Source organism: Drosophila tropicalis, unplaced genomic scaffold (assembly GCF_018151085.1).
Source record: "Drosophila tropicalis isolate 14030-0801.00 unplaced genomic scaffold, ASM1815108v1 contig_694, whole genome shotgun sequence".
NCBI classification, from domain to species: domain Eukaryota; kingdom Metazoa; phylum Arthropoda; class Insecta; order Diptera; family Drosophilidae; genus Drosophila; species Drosophila tropicalis.
In genome coordinates, this window is record NW_027173176.1 from 5722956 (window position 1) to 5744383 (window position 21428).

Sequence of the window (21428 nt, forward strand, 5' to 3'; positions counted from 1 at the left end):
TGAACTCTCTCAAACCCAAAGCCCAAGCCCAAGCCCAACTATTAATTATGTGGCAAAAAGTTATGACAGCAGAAAACAGCCGCAGAAACTACTAAAAACTGCCAGCGCGCGAGCCACAGAACAGAGACAGAGAGAGAGACAGGGACAGGGACAGAAACAAAGATGAAGCCAACGAGAGAGAGTAAAGGGAAGCGAAACATCATAAATTACATTTCAGCAGGACATGGCCCATGGCAGAAGAAGGAGGATGTTGTTCCTGGCTGTGGCAAAGGCAAACAGCTTCCATATATCCCAGAAAAATATTCGAAAATGCCAACTCCTGCGGCAACTCACGAAGGTATACAAAATGGCTGCCTCTCAACTCCACGACACATTCGTACACACACACACACTCACACAGAGAGAAAAAGTGTCATGGCGCATGAAAAACTTCCTGGATTCGGAGGTCTCTGGCAGGCTCAGGCCTTCATCATCATCCTCAAACCGCAAAACAATGGCAAGCTAACAGTCAGCAGGCCATGAGCTCCTCCGCATTTTCAGTTTTCGGCAAAATGAAAGTCGTCGCATTGTCAGGCTCAATGTTTCCGGGCTCCACCTCCATCTCTCGCTCGCTCTCTCTCTCTGTGGGCAAAAACAAAGCGCATCCGTTGGCGAAAATTGAAATGACAAAGTTCAAAGTTTAAGCGGCTTGACTGTCAGTTTTTCCAGGGGCTTTCTCTCTCTTAAGTTGACTTTGAGCTGGGACCAGTATCAAGTCATTTTTGCTCTGTTCCCTCACCAACAGACTTATCTTTCTTAACCTCTACCTCCGTTTTTAGTTCTTCGGAGTGTAATCATTATGCATTCATATTCATTCATAAATTTCTCCATCCGCATCAATTGCATCGGTTGAAAAAAAAGACAAAATGAAACGAAACGAGAGAAAGAGAAAACACCAAAGTGGAAATTAAATTGCCTGCAGTTAAAAACACTTTAGCCGCTGCTCAACTTAACTCAACTCAACAACAATGTCATAAAAAGATTGTAGCTACCGACACGCCTCCTTCTCCGCCTCCATCGAACCATCCATTAAAACATACACAAAGAACCCCTTTTTGAAAAGGGATCCAACGACTATAAGACAACGTTTAATACACTTTTATTTCAATTAGATCAGATATTCGAATTTATGTAGAGAGTTTGCTAAATCTCAGCTAAAATCATTGGCGATCGAAAATTGTTGCCTATGTATATGGGCATATATCGTATGCTTTGCAGAAAATATATATTTTTTAATTGAGTTTTCCTTTTTTTTCGAAATAGTAAACTACAATTTGAATCTTTGATTTTAGAAACATTTTAATTAATTCTCCGATATCTGTAGCATCAGTAGTTTATATAGATTTTGTTCAATATAAGTCTAGTAAGTTGTTTTTTTTTTTTTTTTTTTTTTTGTGTCAAATAGGTAATATGCCCATTTTTGGTTTGGTAAGTGCATATCAAATATTTATTTGCATACTTTTAAGCGCAGATGAGAAAAATCACTCATACGCATAGAGGGATGCTATTACAGATGGCCGTGATGTTACACTGGGAGTTTAGTGGGGGGAGCACTTTGGGGAGGGACGGGGTGGAAGAAAAAAAGGGGCGTTGCGGCAAGCTGTCGGCTTTTGTTGCTATTTTGTGTGCTGTTGTTATTGTTGTTGTGCTATTATAACGGTATTTGCATTGTGTTTAAACGTATTTCGAGACTCTTGGTTGGTTCTCGTCAAGGGTTTTGGCTTTGATAGAGCGAAGAGATCGGAGGGGGAGTTGGGGGGATTGTGGAATCTGTGACTGGAGCTCAGGCTGAGCGCTTACCAAATGAGCAGGCAATTTATTTACGGTCAAATTGCGAGGTTAGACAAGGCAAACAATGCGAAGGCAAGGCACAAGGCGCAGGTCGCTACCAGTACAACAGAAACAGAGAGAGTTTTTTTTCGGGTTGGTGGGCGGTAAAAATGTGATAAATATGAAATGTGATTATGGCCTGTTATTATATAGCCCCCACCACATCAACACTGACACTTTGGCTCTAAGGATGATGACGACGATGATGAGGCTTATTATGAAGTTGGTTGCGTTGGTTGCCTTCGTTTTTGCGGTTGCCTTGGGCGCCGTTTTGAGTGAGTAGCTCGGTTACGGTGTGGGGCTTGTGTGTGTGTGAGTGGGGCAATTCACTTGTACTCATAAATGAGGAAATGTGATTTTGACGATGTGTTGGTTTAACGAGACACAAAACAGTCTTTGCATGACTGTTCGTTTACTTCTCTCTCTCACTCTCTCTGTGTGTGTGTTTATCCGGAAGTTGTAATTGTTTTTAAAGGAAGCTGAAATTGCTCATTGGGGATATGTAACAATATAAATCAGTTTCATTGAATGTAATTTGGATTTGCCACACAAGAACCTTGAGAAAAAGTAATAAAAAGCACTAGTTTCAATGACTCGACCCAAGCTAAGACTTTTAAGACAGTTGGAAAATACTTTCAAAATAGTTGTTAGAATATGTACAATATGGCGTTAGTTGTCCTTACAGAGACCTTTTAGATATTGTTGTTTTTATATTTTTATAATGATTTTACAACTTACTCCTGAAGTGTTATTTGTAATATCTAAAGAGTTTTTGGAAATAGAAAAATATAGAAACGTCGGCATGTTACAGTATGTTCGTTCAGCTGAGTTTTCTTCGCAAGCCAATTTGAACTTAATTTTTCATTTCAATTACAAGCATTACTTATTAAAGCTAATGCTTAGGGTAATAACTGTTTAATGCTTAAGCATATTACATGCCTAAATCGTTTTGAGAGCCTTAGCAACTTTTAGGCATAATTTTGCACATTTTTTGGCCTGTTAACTTATTTATATAATTTGCTTACCTTATGAACTTTGTTCCGTATTTAACGTCGCTCCTCTTTTCTCTTGGGTCTTTACTCCTTCCTTTACTCTCCACCCACATCAAAAAAACCAACCGAAAAGAATGTCTTTATCAAGTGGCAAGCCAAGCAGCGAACACAAAGCCATAAAATGCTAATCCCATCATGGGAACACAATGGGCAGAACAGATCAGACCAGAACAGAATAGAAGAGAGAACATTTCGTTTGCCGTTTAGCGAATTGATACATCAGCATCAGAATCAAACTGTGAATCAGTTGTGTATTTGTGTGTGTGTGTGTGTGTGTGTGTCTGGGATAAGGCGCAAGGCGAAGCAAGAGAAGACATTATACATATTCCTGACATCCTGTGAGAATCAACTAACTCAGTGGCACGGGGCTAACAGGATTTGGCCATGCTAAATCAACGCGATTCGATGTGGCTCATTTGAGTGCAGCGCCGCGAACAGAGGGCAGAGTCCTCTGTGTGGCAGTGGCAGTGGCATCGGAGGCATCACCCCAATTGTTGGGCAAATTCGTTGCGCTTTGTTTCAGAAAAATTTGGCATGCTACAAATTCACTTCTTTTTTTTTTGTGTTGGGTTGGCTCATGGGAAAACTCAAAGCGATAGGAATTGAGGGTGAATTTGAATTTCCTTTGCGCTGAAGGAGCACAAAAATATTGAAATTCGAATATCAATTCAAGCACTTGACGGCGCATCAGGAGAAGTTCAGCAAGTTCAGCATTAGTTGCGGTGTCTGGCCAAAAAGTTTACCCCATTTTCATTTAACTTGTTACCATTCTAACTGCTTTTCAGTTCCCAGCATCATCATTATCATCATTGTCATATCACCCAGTTCCACAGTCATCTCATTAGCGTCGCCAACATAGTGTGTCTGTTCGTGTGTGTGTGTGTGTTAGCCGCATCTAATTGCTGCATACGTCGGAGTCTGGCGTTTTGTTTTTTCAACTGCAACTATGAAATCCGCGCAATTTCAGCTTCACTGCGCTAACAAGTTAAACATATTCTTATACTTATATATATATCCCTGTACTTATATGGCGTATGTTCCAGTGATGACAAGGGTTTTTGCTAAGCCTGAGAACCTATGGTTTTTGTCTCAGGTTAGATATGCTGGATATATACCGAACGAAAGCGGCCCAAAATAGAATGCACTTACATATTGTGATGGCTTTCGCCCACTGAACAGACTAACACTTTACTATTTGGCTGCGAATCGTATTAGATTTATTTCAACAGAGAAGATTAAGAAATATGAAGTATTCAAATCAATGTTGTAATCGATTGTATTGTAATTGGAATTATATACATAAGTAATGTTTGTGTTGTTTTTGTTTTAAGTTTCAAACTCTTTTTGCTCAAAGGCAATTGAATACATTCATTTCATAACCACATCCTTAAACTCACTCTCCACTCTATTTATCTGAAGATATTACAATATATTCATTTCGTCATGACATAGAATAATATTTAGAGGAATAATCTTTAAAATGATGATGAATTTTTGAGTGCGTCGTCCAAAAATGTAAGCTAAAATTGTTTAATACTTTACCTTGCCACTTTATGAAGGTGTCAAGCTTGTAAGTACTTTGGAGTCTTGGTATATTCATCCTTCTTCATAAGTATTTTGTTCCTTTACCTATAGACTACTGAATCTTTAAAATGTTTTTGAACCAGAACTCCACATAGATATATATAAATATATAAATATGATTAAACAATTCCTCAGACATCTTTTCAAAAATAAAATCTTAAAGTTCCATAATCAAATAGTTTTCATTTCCCTTCTTTTCCTTTTGATGGCGAAAATAATGTTTCTTGTTTTTGTTATTTTAATATTTGCATAACAATTAGATATTTATTTAAACATTTAGCCATATATTAAATGCTATTAAAAAAAAAAATTCTTGGTGCAGCAAATTCGGCAACTTTTGTTTTGTTTATCTTAAATATTTTACAATGATAAATATTTTTAAATCTTACATTAGATGGAAAGAGATGGACAAGGAGAGCTAAGTACCTACTTAATAAATGGATATTAGTTATATCTGATTATTTCGGTTTTCGAATTGCACTACATACAAAAAAAAAAAAAAAAAAAAAAACAACACACGAGCACAAAAAAATAACTAAACTTAATATCACAATCGGGTGAAAGATGGGTGGTGAGGGATAGAGCAAGGGAAAGATTGAGGAGGGGACTTAAAAATATCCGAAAAAATGCTTGGATCATTTGTGGAGATTACTACCACGGCGTCCTGGCGAACCACTGACCACATTGATAATCTCATTATCACCGCTGTCGGTCATCACCATTGAGGACGATGATGATGATGCCGATGATGATGATGACGATGATGCCGACGATGAGGAATGATGATCCCCAGGAGCAGCCGAGGTGCTGTTTGGCTGATGATCACTGGCCTTGTCCTGATGGGCAGTCATATGTCGGGTCAAATGATGACGCTCACGGAATGTCTCCTGACAGACAGGACAGCGTAGCTTCTCCTCACGCTTGCGACGATTTGGGTCACAGGCCACTTCGCTCTTGTGATGGGAACGCATGTGATAGACCAAATCGCTGGTCATGCGAAAACTGATGTTGCACTTGGCGCACACATTCTGGGCCGTCAGGGTGAATGTGGAGGCCAGAGTGGGTGGTATTAGGGTGGAGAGTATGGCCGCTGCGGCTGGATTTTGTAGCGGTTGGGCCACTGCAAATGGATGTGGAGGTGGAGCGAAACCTGGATAGGCGGCAGCAGCGTGTAGAAACTCTGGCGGTGGTCCACCTGATGCCACCGATGGTGGCGACGATGACGGTGGACTGATGGGTGTGGAATTCGGACCCGGTGGCCTGGTGGTATACAGTTGCTTCAGACGCAGAGCCTGCATGGAATTGACAGCCTGAAATGCTCCGTTGAACTGATATTCCGGGCGAAAATTGTGATAGACCAAGGGCGATGGTGGTGCAGCAGCAGCAGCCGAGGTGGGCATTGTTGGCGGCGGTGTCTCCAATGGCGGACTCATCGAATGACATGACAATTGATCAGGCTCTATTATTGAAGGCGACTCCAAACGTGATGTGTTCGAGGGTGACGATGATGAAGTGGAGACTGATGAGGAAGCCACTTTGGTAAAGGCGCTACGTAAGGGTAAGGGTGGCGGTGATGAGGCTGCTATTGAGACCTCTGGGGAGGACTCACCGCCCACGGGAAGAACCAATGTGGGGTCGTCGTAGATGCGAGGCGAACGTATACTCAATTGGGGATAACGTTGACGTGCCTCCATTAGGCTAATATACTCCATAGCCGGTGGGGAAGAGTTGTGAATTTGGGAGGCATTGCCACGTGGTGATAAATCAGTGGGATAGTGGTTTAATTGTTGTTGTTGCTGCTGCTGTTGTTGTTGCAGTTGCATGTGTTGTTGTTGCAATTGCAATGCCTCTTCAAGACGAGCCTGCTTCTCGGCCTGCTTTTGTTTGATTCTTTCATCGGGCATCATGAGGAATGCCACATCGAATGATCGTTTCATTGAGGTTTTTGGTGGAGAAACTTGTTTCTCATTGTTGTTGTTTGATAAATGTTGCTGATGTGTTGCATGTTGGTGCTGATGCTGATGCTGATGTGCATGTTGCTGCTGATGCTGTGGCGATGCTGTAGAGATTCTTAAGTCGGCTTGACGCGGCGGTGTAGGACGACGTCCAGTTGCCGCAGGATTCCCTTGTATGGGCAGATTATCCATTAATAAATTCATTTTGATATTCTTTCACTTTGCTTTTCTGATTCTCGCTTCGTCGTGCTGAGTTCCTTCTGATTAGATCCAAACGTTTCGAACTACAAATTTCGACTGTTGGCCGTTGGCCCATCTGTTCTTCCTTAAGTACTCGCTCAGCTCTGTTGAGAGTGCTGAATGAGAATGGGCAAACAGAGAGAGAGAGAGAGCAAGTCCAAGTGGAATTTTTCATATTGTTCCATTCAGTACCGAATGCACATCTGTCCTGATTCTGATTCAGAGTGTCATCATCCCTTATTGTTCGCTTGCCTCACTCTTTGACTCTCTCGCTTTCTCTCTTTTATTAACTTACTGTCTCCTGTCCCTTTCTTTTCGTCCCCTTCCCCTTGCCAGGTTGTCTCTTTCGCTCTCCATCTGCTTTGACCCAAAGTAAACATATTCTGTGGTTTTATTGTTCAAGCTATGCGCCTTCTGGTTGGCTGAGAGGCATATTCGATATCAGCAAAAAACACAACAAGCAAAAAACAACAAACAATTCTATATGGTTTTGCCATATCCATGTACTCTGGCACAGTGGTTAGAAATGTGTTTAATCGATGGCTTTTAGCTCAAATTTTACGTTTGTTTTTATGTGCTTTCTTATCAAATCCTGACATACACATACAATATTTCTTACTTAACTTATCACTTGAGCGTTTAATTTAATCAATTTTTAATCCTTATTAACAATATTCCTTTTTAAAAGGACTTAATATAAATCCAGTGATTATAGGATTAAATTAAATGATTAATTCGAACAATTTAAAAAATATTTGTCTAGATTTGGACCACCTGCAATTGCATTAAAACTTGTTTATAAGCCGGCTCAAGATCAGAACTCAGGAAATGCAGTAATGATCAATCCCCAGTTAGGCAAATTTTACAATTCTAGAGTACACTTTAAGCTTATAATAGTTATTATTTTTATTATTATAAGTATAGGATATAGTTTTGTCACCTGAGGCCTTCGGCTTAGACGAAAACTACATTCACACACTAGCCTGGGATTCGAACCTGGATCCTCGTTGTTCAGTTGCCTAAATGACTGGGCCATTTAGACAACTCATTTACCGAGGACTGTAGCTTATAATAGTATTTAACTATTTGCTATGGGTAAAAACTAAAGTTTCGTTACCTTGAAATAATAATAGTAAGATTTCGATATTCAAGCGAAAATTTCTTAAACCACTGTGCATCCTTGTTAGCATTGAGAGGAAAAAATGTGTTCGAAAAGAGGCGGTGCTTAGGATAGAGATATCGAAATGGACAATTGCTCTTGCTTGCTCTTTCTATCTGTCTCTCTGTCGCTCTCTCTCTCTTTAAGTGGGCTAGTTCTCATGCCGCCAATGTGGCTTGCTTAGTGGAGAGAGAGAGAGAGAGAGAGTTCTATCGCTTTCTTTCTCTCTCTCTGTTGTCTTTGTCTGTCTATCAGCATCCCTTTTCATATAGGGCTCTCTCTGTTGCACTGCCTTTATCTATGGCAGGTCGACATGAGCAACATGATATCCTTGATATCCTTGTTGCAAGTGTTTCCGAACAGGTTGTTTTTGTCGATTTTTTGGCAGCAACAGCAGCAGCAGCATCAGCAACGAGATGCGACGCGACGAGACGAGATTGTGTGAATATGTGGCCGATGTTTTTGGGTTGGATTTTGAGTATATGCTAGGCGTAGCTTTTACATATTGCCCAGCGAAACACAACACACACACACACAGATAGAGATAGAGAACACAGGACAGACCACTAGAGTGACAGAGAGAGACTTTAGAGAGTTAGAACGAGATAGGAGCGAGCGTTTTGGGCACAACCGAGAGGAGAGTAGGGAGTGGGGATGGGGGGGGGAATGAAGCAAACAAAAAGATTTCGCAAACTAAAATATTTAACTCATCGTCTGTTATATAGCCAAAACTTGCCAAAAAGGACAACAATAACAAATTGTTTTATGTTTTCCGTTATCCTTTTTTTTCCTCTCTTCTTCTTGCATTTTGGGTTGATTTTGGTTGTTTCATTTTACAGGATGTGAGCACTGCTAAGGCAAAATATGTGTCTGTTATGCTGGCCAGTTTACATATTTACATTTTATTTTTTAAATGTTATTCTTTTGTGTTATCCTTTGGCAGACAAAGAGAGAGAGAGAGAGAAAGTCCTTTTTTTGTTGTTGTTGTTGTTGTTGCTGCTGGCGGCGTCTGAGCAGAATTTAATATTTGCATATTTTCAGGTGCTAATTGTTCCACTTGCCATATGAGTTGCATTTTTAATTAAAATTTATTGCCACTGCCCCTCGCCCCCCATCTCTGCGCCACGTTGCAGTTATTGGGAGCCAATATCTACATTATATATTTGTGTACATGTATGTATGTATATAGATAGTGTATATGTATGTACGGGGCATAATTCGATTGCCGCCATGTTTTCTGTCGACAAAATTAATATTAAACACATGATTGCCTTCGGTTTGCCAATCGTTGTGGAGACATTGCATTAAAAATATTGTTTAGTTTATATTTTAATTAATTGCCAATGTGAATCAACTGAAGCTGAAAGCCATAAGCTGGTTATGCTGGGTTATTAATCGATCAATAAATGGCCACATTTATCCCTGGCTCTCGTTTGTCATTTGGGAGGAGTAGCTACATATCTACCTAGGCATGTCGATTGTTCAGAATTTATAATGTGCCAGGGATATTTATATATATTAAAGTAGCCCGACTATATACGCAGGTATCTCCAATGTCAAATGTTCGGACAAACATCTGGATTAAAACTGTTTGAAAACAAGTCTCCAAATATCAAATAATATCTCTTGCATTGTAATAGATAAGTTATTTATCTTATGCTTAATTTGAATCAATTTTCGCTTCTCTTTCCATCAACACTTTTTGTTTGCCCTCTCACGTGTACATATCTATATATAATATGTGGGACACGTGACTTCGATTCATTCATTCAGTCAAGTGGGAAGACCCATGTATGGATTTTCAATAGAAAATTAACACAAAAATCTCTGATATACAAATCGAGCACGAAAATAAACCTAAACCTCCCAAAACAAATTTGCTAATCTACCCCTGAAGATCTCATAGGGCTAAACTAAAAACAATCTGACGACAAACATTTTTGGCATGTCATGGCAACTAGAGCTGGCGGTACCAGGGATGGGATGGAAAGGGAAGGGAAGGGTGGCACTAGAGCTAGAGTGGTGGAGGGCGGGGGTGGAATGGTATGGTTCTACTCAGTGTGTCGATACATCAAACTGCCAAGTGACAAAGTGATTCCCGGGAGCAGAAAGGCGTGAAATTGCCTTTGTGTGTGATTAAGTCAAGCCAAATATAAAATCGGTGAGCAGAAAGGGGGAAAAGCAGGGAAGATTGGACGGAAGACCGAGACGGCGGATAAAGGAATTAAAAACTTAGATGATAATCTTTTTGCCTTCTTTCTCTTATGTTAGACTTAGCTACGTGGTCCTTATGCCATTTGGCTTGTCGGCAAGGCACAGGGCGGCAATTTTCTTGGTGGTTTTAATTATGGAAAAGCAAGATAGGAAAATGTAAATGCTAATTGTTTCAATTTTGGCATGCACTTAAAGAAAAGAAATTGTATCAAAAGGGTTAACGACTTTTAGAGGTAAAATAGAGCTAAATAGAAGGTAAGCATTAACTACCTCAAATGAAATATAGAAAACTTATTTAGGGATTCATTTAAATTTGTAGAAAAGTAGCATAAAAGATGAACTCTCAATGAATCTGACGTTAAGTTTGTTTTTGATAGTGTAGAATGTTAATGTTGTCCCTGGTTCTGGTGCAGGATCCGTACAGGAGACAGGCGACACCTTTTCTGAAAGGTTGTTGGTTATTGTTAAATGTTAATGTCTTTTTAGGTTTTTGTCTCTCTAATCTTCTGTGTTGAGAGAGCAAAAACAGCTTCTTACTGCTAACTGCTAAAAGGAAGTTGAGCTGTCTAAGAAAGTTTCCTCCAATCTGCATTCCGTTTGCTGCTGTTGCATTCACTCTAGTCCACTTCATTCCAAGTGTGTCCCGGGTGGATTGAGTTTGCTCTAGTTGTGAGCCAGAATTCCAATCAAGTGCTTTTCGCGCATTAAATAAAAATTCGAATTGGATTTACACACACACACACACACAGAGTGAGGTGGAGAGGGCGACGGGGAAAGACTCTAACTCGGAGCACCTAATTGGATGAGGGTTGGGAGAATTGGCGGATTGTGCCAGAGCGAACGGAGGGTTGTTGTTTTTGAACAGCAACAGCAACAGCAGCCCCTTTTATATTTTGTGTGTTGCTGTTTGTTTAAATACCGTGAATAACATGTGGTTTTTTCCAAACATATGGCAAGGACTTTGTCACTATTTAGAATGCTGCCTGTCGCTGTCCTCGCTCGTCGAAAAAAGGAAAAAAATATATCCTCCAATTAGACTGTCATTCATTTAAACGGATTAAAAATGTGCTAGAGGGTCGTCTACTACTCTACTAACAAGGCCTCCCGCCTCTGGCACAGGACACCACAACGACAACTACTACTACTCCTGGTGGATGGTGTGTGGTTGATGGTGCGAATGCTGGCTGGTGGTGGTTGTGGTTTAGTCTTAGTCGGATTAGAGCTCTTGTTTTGGTTAACAAATCGACTGATGACGATGTCGATTTCAATTTTTCCAGACGAAACGCACTCTCTCGCAATCAAGCTAGAAATATATTTTTCTGCTGTCATATGCAAAATGCCAGGCAAAAAGGACCTGACTGACTGCACCACCTGCGACTGGTCGGAATCGTCGCAGAGGAGGGGGCATTTGGTGGGATTGGTATGGGGAATGCCTGATTCTGGCTTTATCTAAAATGCTTACGCTTGAGATGCTTTTCAATCGGCAATGCGGCATAAATATTTATGTGACTGCTGCTGCTGCTGTTGCTACTGCTGGTTGTTGCTGGCAATATTCGTAAAAACAATAAACGGCAACAAAATGGAAACCCAAAACCAAAAAGTCGCAACAGTTGCCAAGTGCCGTGCCGCTCCTTCTTCATCTTGTCCTCCTCCACCTACTTCACTTCACGTACTCGTTCGTACTCATTCCACCCTTTTGTTGTTCTGTTCTTGGAGTCCAACAGGATAAGCATAACCATAATGTCAAGGGCGCTTCAAAGCTCTTTTCCTCTTTTTTCGGACAAGAACAGAACGGAACAGGAATCGGTACTTGTACTTGTAGGCACGCATATTTCAATTGCGTTACAGTTAAAAGAGTATTATGAAGTCATGATGACCTTTGTTATCCTTGCAAATGATGTCCCAAAGAGTCTATGTTGAGCCTAGCTAAGGTTGGGTCCGGTTTCACCGGAATAAGGCTAAGTGGACAAGGCTTTGCATGTAAGAATTCTATTATAGATTTTTCCAAGCGAACGGACAAGGCGATGATCGCTAAATACGATCGATCTTTAAAAATCAGGAAGGAAATTATAATGGATGAAAAAGTTTAGACTTTTGGCTGAAAAATGATCGTGGATCGATTTCTCTTACTTAGTCTAGTTTACTGAATTTAGTTGGTAATGCGTTTTTATTCTAGAATAGTGTATTTTCAGTTTCGGTTTAAGTAAGTAAATAAGCCACAGAGAGGGAGAGAGAATGGGAGAGGCAGAGAGATGAAGTGAAAACACACAGAAAAAAATAGAAAAGGGGGAAATATTTTGTGATTTTTTTTTACTTTGCAATTCGTTTCTTGTTAAACATATTCATATATTTTGGGCCAAACTGTTGTACACTCTTAAATTCGGATGTCGAGCGTATGCTCAGCGAAGCTGCACAAATGAAGCGACCACCAAAGTCACCACCAGACGACACCGTCATTACCACCAAAGCAAACCAGACCATACTACATCATACTACACCCTCTCTACTGTTCAACCCAATCCAAATCCAAACTCTCAATTCCAAACCCTCTGAGTGACCCGCATTTAAAGTTGCTCAATACGTTTTCTGGTGCCATAAATTTGTGACCCTGCTTGGTGGGATGTGGATGAGGACGAGGATGAGGAAGAGGAAGAGAAGGAACCTGTTCATATTGTCTTCGTCGTCGTCTGCTGTCGCAATCAGATCTAATCAGGCTGGAATGCATGGCTTGTGCATGGCACAGTGGGACGAAAATTGCATCAAAGTCCTTATGGAAAACTACCCTTTAATAAACTGTGCATCGTAGTTTTTGTTGTCCTGGGCAACAAACATCTGTGCAATTTTTCGAGAACAACAAAGAGCGTTCCCTGGTCCGTGGTCTTCAGTTGTCCTCAGTTGCCTCAGTTGTATGCCCGTCCGCCCGTCCGCCCGCCCCCTGTCGACCACTCCCCCCGATCCCTTCCCTGGGTTGAGCAGCATTTAAAAAGTGTTTAGTTTATGGTCCATTGATGGCTTTGTTAACTCGCCAAGAGGCAACTCGCTGCTCGCGCGTTCTACTACACTCATTGCTCATGAATCTCAATTGCAACCCCCTACCCCTCACCACACCCCGCACACCGCTCACCATTACCCTAACCCAACCCTTGACACTTGCATACACCTTACGTTTTTCGACATTTTCGATCTGTCCGGGGCGGATGGATGGCTGGATGATGGCAATGGCATGGCAAGGGGGAGTTTCTCTCGCCAGTCTGCCTTTAATTATGCTGAAAACCACAAAATGCTGTTATAGTCGAATTCGAAACGTTTTTCCATTCCAATTTGAAAGAAACACAACACAACAGAAACGGAATAGAGCGACGAAATATGCTGACATATGCAACGAAAAATGTTCCAAACGCCGCAGGTTTCCTTTTTCAAAAACTCCCGCGGGTACCCTTCGCTCTTTGACTTGATTCTGATTGGGAACTGGTGGTCCGTTCGCTCTATAGAGTGATGCTTATCACTATAGTGAAAAAAAGGGAGAGAGAAAAGAAGAGTCCACCCGCTACCCGCGCCTGCCTGACAAGTGAGTTGTAGATCTAATGTGGCATCAACATATGCTGAATTTTTCCCTATTGTCTCTTCGTATTTCTGTCTCAAAACCAACCCGTTGCCATCCGATCCATACCCGAATCAAAGCAGACATCATCAGTTGCGGTTCCTGTACAAGCGAAATTGACTTCATTTTAGATTGAATCTAACAAGTTTCCCAAATGGGAATTCGATTTGCAATTAAAAAACTTTCTTTACAAGAACAAAGACTGAAAGCATTCAAGGCAACAAGGGCACCGATATCACAATGCATATATCATTTGATTCAAGTCCTATAACTTCATAAGAAACCTTTACATTTCAGAGAGTTTAAAGTTCTGATGATTTGATAAACTTAGTTTTCTATTTGAATTTATTTCTATTCCAAATTATGAAAATCTTTTTAGGGTCTTTTCTATTTTGCCTTTTAAATTTTGATTATAGATATAAGAGCTTTAACTTATTCATTTAGAATTCGGAATGCTGATTTTTCCTCCCCCACTCAGAAAATAGCTATTGAACAGTCAATAATATGCACCTGCTTAATACGGTTAGGATTGGGGGGTATATACATTTTGATCAGACGTTTTGTAACGTTTATCCAGAAAACATTTGGATTCCAAGACAATACACATGTAAAATATAAAAGGGCTAAGAAATTGTTAAATTGTAAATTAAGTTAATTTATTATTTATAACAGACTGACTCGATCTAATCTGTTTTCATACATGCCACGACTTTTGATAGTTGTGCCATTTTAAGGTCAGGTATGCACCCCTTGCCTTGAGAAAGGCAATATCAATTAGTTTCTTCCTTATACAAAAGAATAACCTTAGGAATCAAGCGGATTAAGTCTTTATCAAAAATAATAATGATCTCTCTAGGAGTGTTAGGGTATGAAAAATTCGTCACCATACACAAGGTAACCTGGCCCCCCTGGTCTCTGTCTTATCGTAGTTATTTGAATATTTTACTTAGCTGTTTTTTTTTTATTCGTTCTTCTTTTCCTTTCTTTTCCAATTGCTTTTCGGCATTATTATCATATGTAATGATGCTGATGCTGATTCCATTTAGTTGGCAGTTCAAACACCTTGAACAAATATTTTACTTTGTTCAATGTTTTCTATCATTCATCTAAACCACATCCACATTTTCTGTGGGCCGCTGCTGCTGCTACAAATCGAATCTGGAATTAATCATGTGGAATAAATTTACTCTACATTTGGCTTGGCCGTAAATAGGAGAAGCTTTTTGAAGGAGACAACGACGACGACGGCGACAAAAAGAAAAAAAGTTTCGGTTTGCTTTGGCTTTGGTTTGGATGGGATCCTTTCTAACTAATTGAATTAAAATTGCAATTTCATTTTCAACATAAATTCATATTCTCTATTTAATTCGCATACAAATCGAAGTGCCAAAAATTTATGACAGTTCAACAAGATTTACGCTCGCTCGAGGCACGGCACGTCGGTCTATAGAACAAGTTCAATAATTTTTCGGGGTGGATTAACAAAACAGAATTTGTGACTGGGTGAAAGTGCAGAAGAGAAAGCTAGGGATAGAGTGCGAGTAAGTTAGAGCGAGAGAGCAAGAATGAATGAACATAATTCCCATTGTCATGGTAATTTATAGGCTTAGTTCACAATGTTGTCATTCTTAAGAGTTTTGTGCAAATTTTTGCAACATTAGCGACGGAATTACGGCCCGTCCATTATACATACAAGTATCAAAAGCAAAGTCCACACAATTTCAATCCACAAGGATTGGCCCATATGTCCCAAACATACATAAAAAGTGTCCCTCTCTCTGAAAATCTGCAAATGGACTTTGGCAATTATTTGAATTGCATTTTAACAGAAAAAGAAATGTAAGTAGGTCACCCGTTTATTCAGAATTGAGTGTTAAATGATTTTTGAAAACAATTTGTGGTTTGGAAATTGCGTGGTTTGGATTTGGTTTTGATTTCGAAGTTACTTTCGCAGCCCCCATTCACCATCCAAAGAGGTTAAAAGGGTACAAAGGGTTCAGTTCACATACATATGTGCAGATTTTTAAATGGTGGGAAAGGTTTTCCAAAGAAACAGGACATGACAAACTCTATAAATTGTACACAGATGATATTACGAGGTTTACCAAACTCACATTTTTTTTTTCGTTACCATTTATCATTGTTGCCTTTTGAAGATTTTAGCAGAAATTTGTATCATTTCCAGTTATCAACTTTGTGTCTCAAAATTTCTTTTGAGTTTAACAAATTCGAGATAGAATCACATGGATTCCCTTAATCGTTCGTCATATTTCTATTGTCTTTACAGTCGTTGATACATATATAAGATAAAAAAGAGAGTCTACAACTCTTTTTAATCATTATAAATCCGAATGTTGCACTAGTCCATATCATTTGATTTCTGGTTCGCCCAAATATTTATACATATGTATATTGAACATTCGTTATCAAACGAAACAGAGCTGTTTACAGATTTCCTGTGAACCGATTTGAGTGATCTTGGTCTCATGTCTTTCAAAATAACTTCAAATAGAGAGCAAAGTCAATTCATAATCAGATTTACTCATAAATAACACAAAATAACACTCGAGAACAAAGATCACAAATATTTGCTCAAATGGTCAGGCGGAGAAGTGTAGGAGGAGGGGGAGGCATTAGCAGGCAGGCAGTCAGTCAGTCAGCCAGTCAAAGACCACCACCACCAAAGTGAAAATATTCTAATAAGCATTACGATGAGCTTACAAACAAGTGGATTAACGCAAGGTCTGTCCAAGGGGTTGGATGAATCTGGACAACATTTTCTTTTTTGTTTTTGTTTGTGGGGCAGGAGGCGAAGGGAACTGAACCCAACCGAGAAACGTTTGTGGCTATTGCGTTTTGGCATTTGTTTTTATGATTATGATTGTTAAGATGACACCAAGGAGAATGAATGACGATGATGATGGAATGAGGCTGCGGATGAACGCCTAATAAGTGAAATGTGTTTGCTTTTTTGTTGTTTCGAGTAGTGAGTTGGGGTTGGTGGGGGAGGGAGGGTTTTGCGCGTTCCCAAACATTTGTCATCATACCCTGACCAGAAGCCGCGACGACGACGACTAGTTATATAGATTTCTCAACAGTTGTTGGCGATTATCATTTTGACATTCGTTTCTCGCTTTCTGCTTTTGTTTCGTTGTGATTTATGGATTTTTAAGCGTTTGCCGTTTATTGTTTTTGCCCAAGAGCCAGCAGACTGAACAGTGTGGCAGAGGCAAAAGTATCTATGAGATACTCACAAAGTGAGTGGGTAACTGGAACCCCTTTCAACTACTATTTGGCACGCGTAATTTTGTGATTTATTGCAGAGATTTTACTTATTCTTATTATTGTCCTTTTCTAAGGATCTTTTGATTTCATTAAAGGTTTCTTCTTCATTATTCTGTTTGTGCTCCGTTTTTGCGGCTTTTGTTGTACTTACCCTACCCTAACCCGGCGCCCCACCGCCCCCATTCCTTTGCTTTTGGCCTCGTTTGTCATGCTCGGTGCGTTCTCTGCTTAAGTTTTGTCTACGCTTCAACGCCTCAAAAACTTCCTTGGCTCTGAACCACGGTGTTGGATCCCTTTTGCCAATCTCACACCCATCATCATCATCTGTCCGCTTGCCGGCTGCCCCACCATCCTGGCCATCTCACCATCCACATTATCATCACTCTCAAGCAGTGCCCAGTTGTTGGCTGTGTGAAAATTGAATTGAAAACGTGCTGAAGCGTTAAATGCTCTTGTGTCAACTGTTGCCCATGCCCCGTCCTTCTCCTTTACTTCTGTCGCTTGTCTAACCGTCCCCAACTACATCGCCATGACCATGTCCATGTCCTTGTATGTCGTAGTCGTCGTCGTGGTCGTTGTTGTCGTTGACGACATATGAGAAATTTGTAGCCTCAGCATAAGCTGCTTCAAGTTAGTTTTAGTTCTGTTTGCGAAATGTCTTGGTAAAGTGCCAAATACTTGGCATAATTAATTCGAAATTACATTTGTCAAGCATTGTGTCCAGCAAACTGGCAACTGATCTGTCAGGCATGTCATGTGTGTAGCAAACACCACATTAAACCACTCTTTAAATTGCCCTTTTCACTTCTTTTTTTTTTCGCAATTTTACAAATCTTTGGTGCTTTTGCCTCAAAAATTTAATTTGTGTCTTTAATTCGGCTTGACACATTCGTTCTGTTTTTAGTCAGACTTAGTACTAATTTTCATTTTATATTTCTTTCTCTTTAATGTAAATGTAAACGGAAATGATTCAGTTATCTGCATCTTCACTAAGGAAATCGCTTTGCCATGTAATCTGGACATTTCATCAAACAGCAGACTTTAAATCTATTAATTAATCGGCGTCTTAAACCTACTTGAGCAAATGTATACGGTATGTAATTTCAACAACAACATTATATTACACAGTAAGACATGAATATTTTTTATTATAACTCATAAAAGCCATTAACAGCAATTATTAGAGAATTTTTAAGGCTTTCCGCATTTTACAATAATTTTAATTCAATTTGAAATTTGAATTTAAAAGCAAACCCGCCTAAATTTTATTTCCTCGAATAATGGTCGCCAAAAATACTCATATAATGGTATTAAAAAATACCAGTATAATCAAATGGAGCTTAGAAAATACTGGCTGAAAATGCAAGTGCTCGATTTAAATTTCAACAGTTAAATTTGTTTCCCATTTCCATGTTTATTATAAACTAGAGAAGAAGGGAAAAATGAGTTTGAGCGTGGTCTGGCTAAGGGTTAATAGAGCGGCCCTATTATTCACCCACTTACAAAGTTAATTTTTATTTTTTATTCTTCACCCAAAAGTATGCAACACTTTATTTGAAAAAGTATGCAATGCAAAATTTATATTTAAGACAAAATGTAATGGAAACCTCGGTATAATTTTGTAGATGTGTTAATGACTCCGCAGGATTATCACATTGAATGCATTTGACCCTAGTTTTATTCTGATCTGACCACGGGTTAGAAAAATATAGCCACTTGAAGTTCCTTCCCATCTCAGCTATTTATTCGATGTCTTGGTTTCGATTCGATCCCTGCAACTATGAGATTCTATCCTTATTTAATTTGTATTAGCGCCATTAATAAGGCAAATACTAAATTAATAGGCAGGCAAGATTTGAGCATACATCTCCGCGACATTGATTGGCGCCTCCCACTATTTTCTGTCACTTAGTAGCTCGCGTCAATTGTTGGGCTTACTCAAATAACGGGTACGGGAAATACTGGGTTTTCTTGTGTGTGTGTGTGTGTGTGTGTGTGTTCAGTGGCGCTCATGCGGATAAAAGTATAAACGAAAGTAACGGAAAATTCAAAAACTTGGCGCAATTTTCTAAGATACCACCACCGCCCAGATGAAACGAACTTTCACAATTTGATTGCAAACAAACCTTTAAATTTTATTGTTATTAGCCTTGATCTAAACTAAAAACTAAGCATGAGATCCATTTTCCATATTTATTGTGTTTCAATATGCAAATCAAACATAATTCAGCATTTGGCGAATTAGCATTCTCGATTCAAGAGGATGAAGAGGCGACATCTTCAGAGGACCTTCACGCAGTCGCCGCCGCCGCCGCCGCCGCGGATGCCGCTGTCCAATGTGATAGGTGGTACCTGTTAATAGAGACAAACAGAAACAACCTAGAATTAAACTTCCAGCCGACAGCAGAGATGATTGTCGAATGAATCAATCAAAATTTTGATATTTAATTACTGCTAATATTCCGTTTGCCGTCACCTGGACTGAGCTTCTGTTGCCTTTTTTGTTTTGTATTCTTTAAACTAATTTTTTCTTCCACATGTTTGTGGGTTTTGGTGAAAATTTTTGAGGGAACGGAGGGAAATGAGATGGAGGGGCAAAAGAAAACCAACAGCAGTTTTTTTTGTTTTTATTGTTTTTACATATCTTTTTTCTCATGTATTTGTTTTAGCTAAAGAAAGAATTAAATAATAAAAAAAAAAAAACCGAATCGATTTGTAAAATGGGTGAAGTATTTTTTTAAAATTTTTAATGAAATTTTCTTTTTCTTATGCTTTTTGTGTTTATGTGTGTATGTGTAGGTTTGTGTGTGTGTATATGTTTGTTGTGTTTGTTTTGATGTTGTTGTTGATTGGTATTATGTTTTTGTTTAAATTATAATTAAGAACTTTACATGGTATTTTTGGTATAAATCTTTTTCGATAATTAAATTAAATTAAATTAATCATAGTTTAAAAAATGTTGGTGTTTGTATGTATGTATGTGTGAGTGTGTATGTGTGTGTGTGTGTTTTCGACTTAATTTAAAAAAAAAATTAATATTTATATTTAAATCATTAAAAATAATCTCCATTACAAACAGAATATTTATTTAAAACTAAATTTTACATAGAGAACCCAAAAAAAAAAAAAAAAAAAAAAAGAACTAATTGAACTGAGGACAAAATTAATAATAAAATGTTTATTTAAATATATATAGTATTTCGAAGTTAAGTAGAATTAGCATTAATGATTTTTAATTATTTAATTAATTTAATAATTCATAATTAAATACACAATAAATTATGGTTAAAGGGAGGATGGGTAGAGCGGGTGGAGAGGAGGGCGAGAGAGGGTGATACTCTTACTAATTGAAATGTACATAAAAACTTATTAGTTAGTTTTATATTCTTTTCTTTTTGCGGTTTTAACAAAATATTTACAAGTTTTCAATTTTTGCATTAAGATTTTTTTGTTTTTGATTTTCAATATTTTGTTTGTTTAGTTTCTTTTTTTTTTTTTTGTTGTGTTACAAACTTTTGTTCTCTTCTTTTTTCTCTAAGGTTTGTTTGTTTGTATTCTTTTTCTTGTTTTTGTTTTTGTTGATAGGGTCTATGGTACAACAACAAAAGCGCAACAGGGTTAATCGGTCAAAGGTCAATTCAATAATTTCGTTTCACTTTTTTTTGTAACAAAACAAAGTCAAAACTCAATTTAAATTTTAGCATTATTATTATTACTATTGTAAAATACCCTTGTAGAGTTTTACAGTTTTTATCTGATTTCCATACAAATCGGACCACTATACATATACATATATATATATATATATAGTCTGAATAGTTTCGTTAAAAAAAAAAAAAAAAAAACAACCAAATCTGTAAATGTTTTCAATGTTAATCTGTCTGTCTGTCTATATATTCCTTTGTACTTATAACTAGAGATTCTTTACATCATCGTACATATATATAGGTATATATATATATATCGAGTAGCAACAGCACTAATTAATTCAAGATTCATCTGTTTACGATCTGTCATAATTTTAACTTGAGATATTCATTTTGTTTACTGCAAGGGTATAGAAACTTCGATGAACCGAAGTTTTTTTTTCTCACTATATATTTTTATTTTTTTTTTGTAGTTGCAAAGCAAATCAGTTAAATTTTTTGTTTTGATTCAAATTTCTTTTGTATCGGTTTCTATGTGTTTTCAACAATTTAATAAAAGTTTTTCTTTTTATCATTCCAAAAAACATTACAATTGTTGGACATTGTGTTGGATTGTGCGTTAAGAGTTTGTATACTTGTTTTTTTTTTTGTTTTTAATAATTTTATTTTTATTCTTTCTAACTATTATTAATAATCATTATTTAAGGTATGTATTTGGCCGTAGATTGCAACAAAATATCTGTGAAGAGATTAAATCATAAAAAATAAAAAAAATTAATCAATTTTTTTTGTTTTTTTCTTTTTTTTTTTTTTTGTTTTTTG

General features: G+C 38.2%; 4 protein-coding genes across 6 annotated transcripts in view; 2 read left to right on the plus strand and 2 right to left on the minus strand.

Annotated features, from left to right (window-relative positions):
• The window catches only part of PolE2 (DNA polymerase epsilon subunit 2), a 32130-nt gene extending 14118 nt beyond the window's left edge, over positions 1-18012 (plus strand). The window contains exon 3 of the mRNA XM_068293263.1: positions 17934-18012. The gene's annotated coding sequence lies outside the window, so the exon portion shown is untranslated. The remainder of the gene's footprint in view (positions 1-17933) is intronic.
• LOC137579469 (glutaminyl-peptide cyclotransferase-like) overlaps positions 1-18052 on the plus strand; it is a 37188-nt gene extending 19136 nt beyond the window's left edge. The window contains exon 5 of the mRNA XM_068293269.1: positions 17934-18052. Coding sequence (XP_068149370.1) covers positions 17934-18004 — 71 coding nt within the window. The 3' untranslated portion in view covers positions 18005-18052. The remainder of the gene's footprint in view (positions 1-17933) is intronic.
• Positions 5141-6664, minus strand: LOC137579360 (abl interactor homolog). The gene is made up of 2 exons (XM_068293098.1): positions 5277-6664; positions 5141-5210 (listed from the first exon to the last, which is right to left on the minus strand). Exons 1-2 carry the CDS (start codon positions 6662-6664, stop codon positions 5141-5143), a joined length of 1458 nt encoding a protein of 485 aa, XP_068149199.1.
• A 1679-nt stretch (positions 18053-19731) lies between the features above and the next one.
• Positions 19732-21428, minus strand: part of vn (membrane-bound neuregulin protein vein) — a 37871-nt gene continuing 36174 nt past the window's right edge. For all 3 annotated transcript variants that reach the window (XM_068293261.1, XM_068293260.1, XM_068293259.1), the window contains exon 6: positions 19732-21345. In XM_068293261.1, the coding sequence (XP_068149362.1) occupies positions 21308-21345 (38 nt within the window). In that variant the 3' untranslated portion in view covers positions 19732-21307. The remainder of the gene's footprint in view (positions 21346-21428) is intronic.

What these genes read in the sequence shown, in the direction of transcription:
- LOC137579360 (XM_068293098.1), bottom strand. Translation starts at nt 6,664, where the DNA reads ATGAATTTATTAATGGATAATCTGCCCATACAAGGGAATCCTGCGGCA. An exon ending in GGGGATCATCATTCCTCATC is followed by an intron (nt 5,211 to 5,276) that starts GTCGGCATCATC and finishes GATGACCGACAG; the next exon opens with CGGTGATAATGAGATTATCA.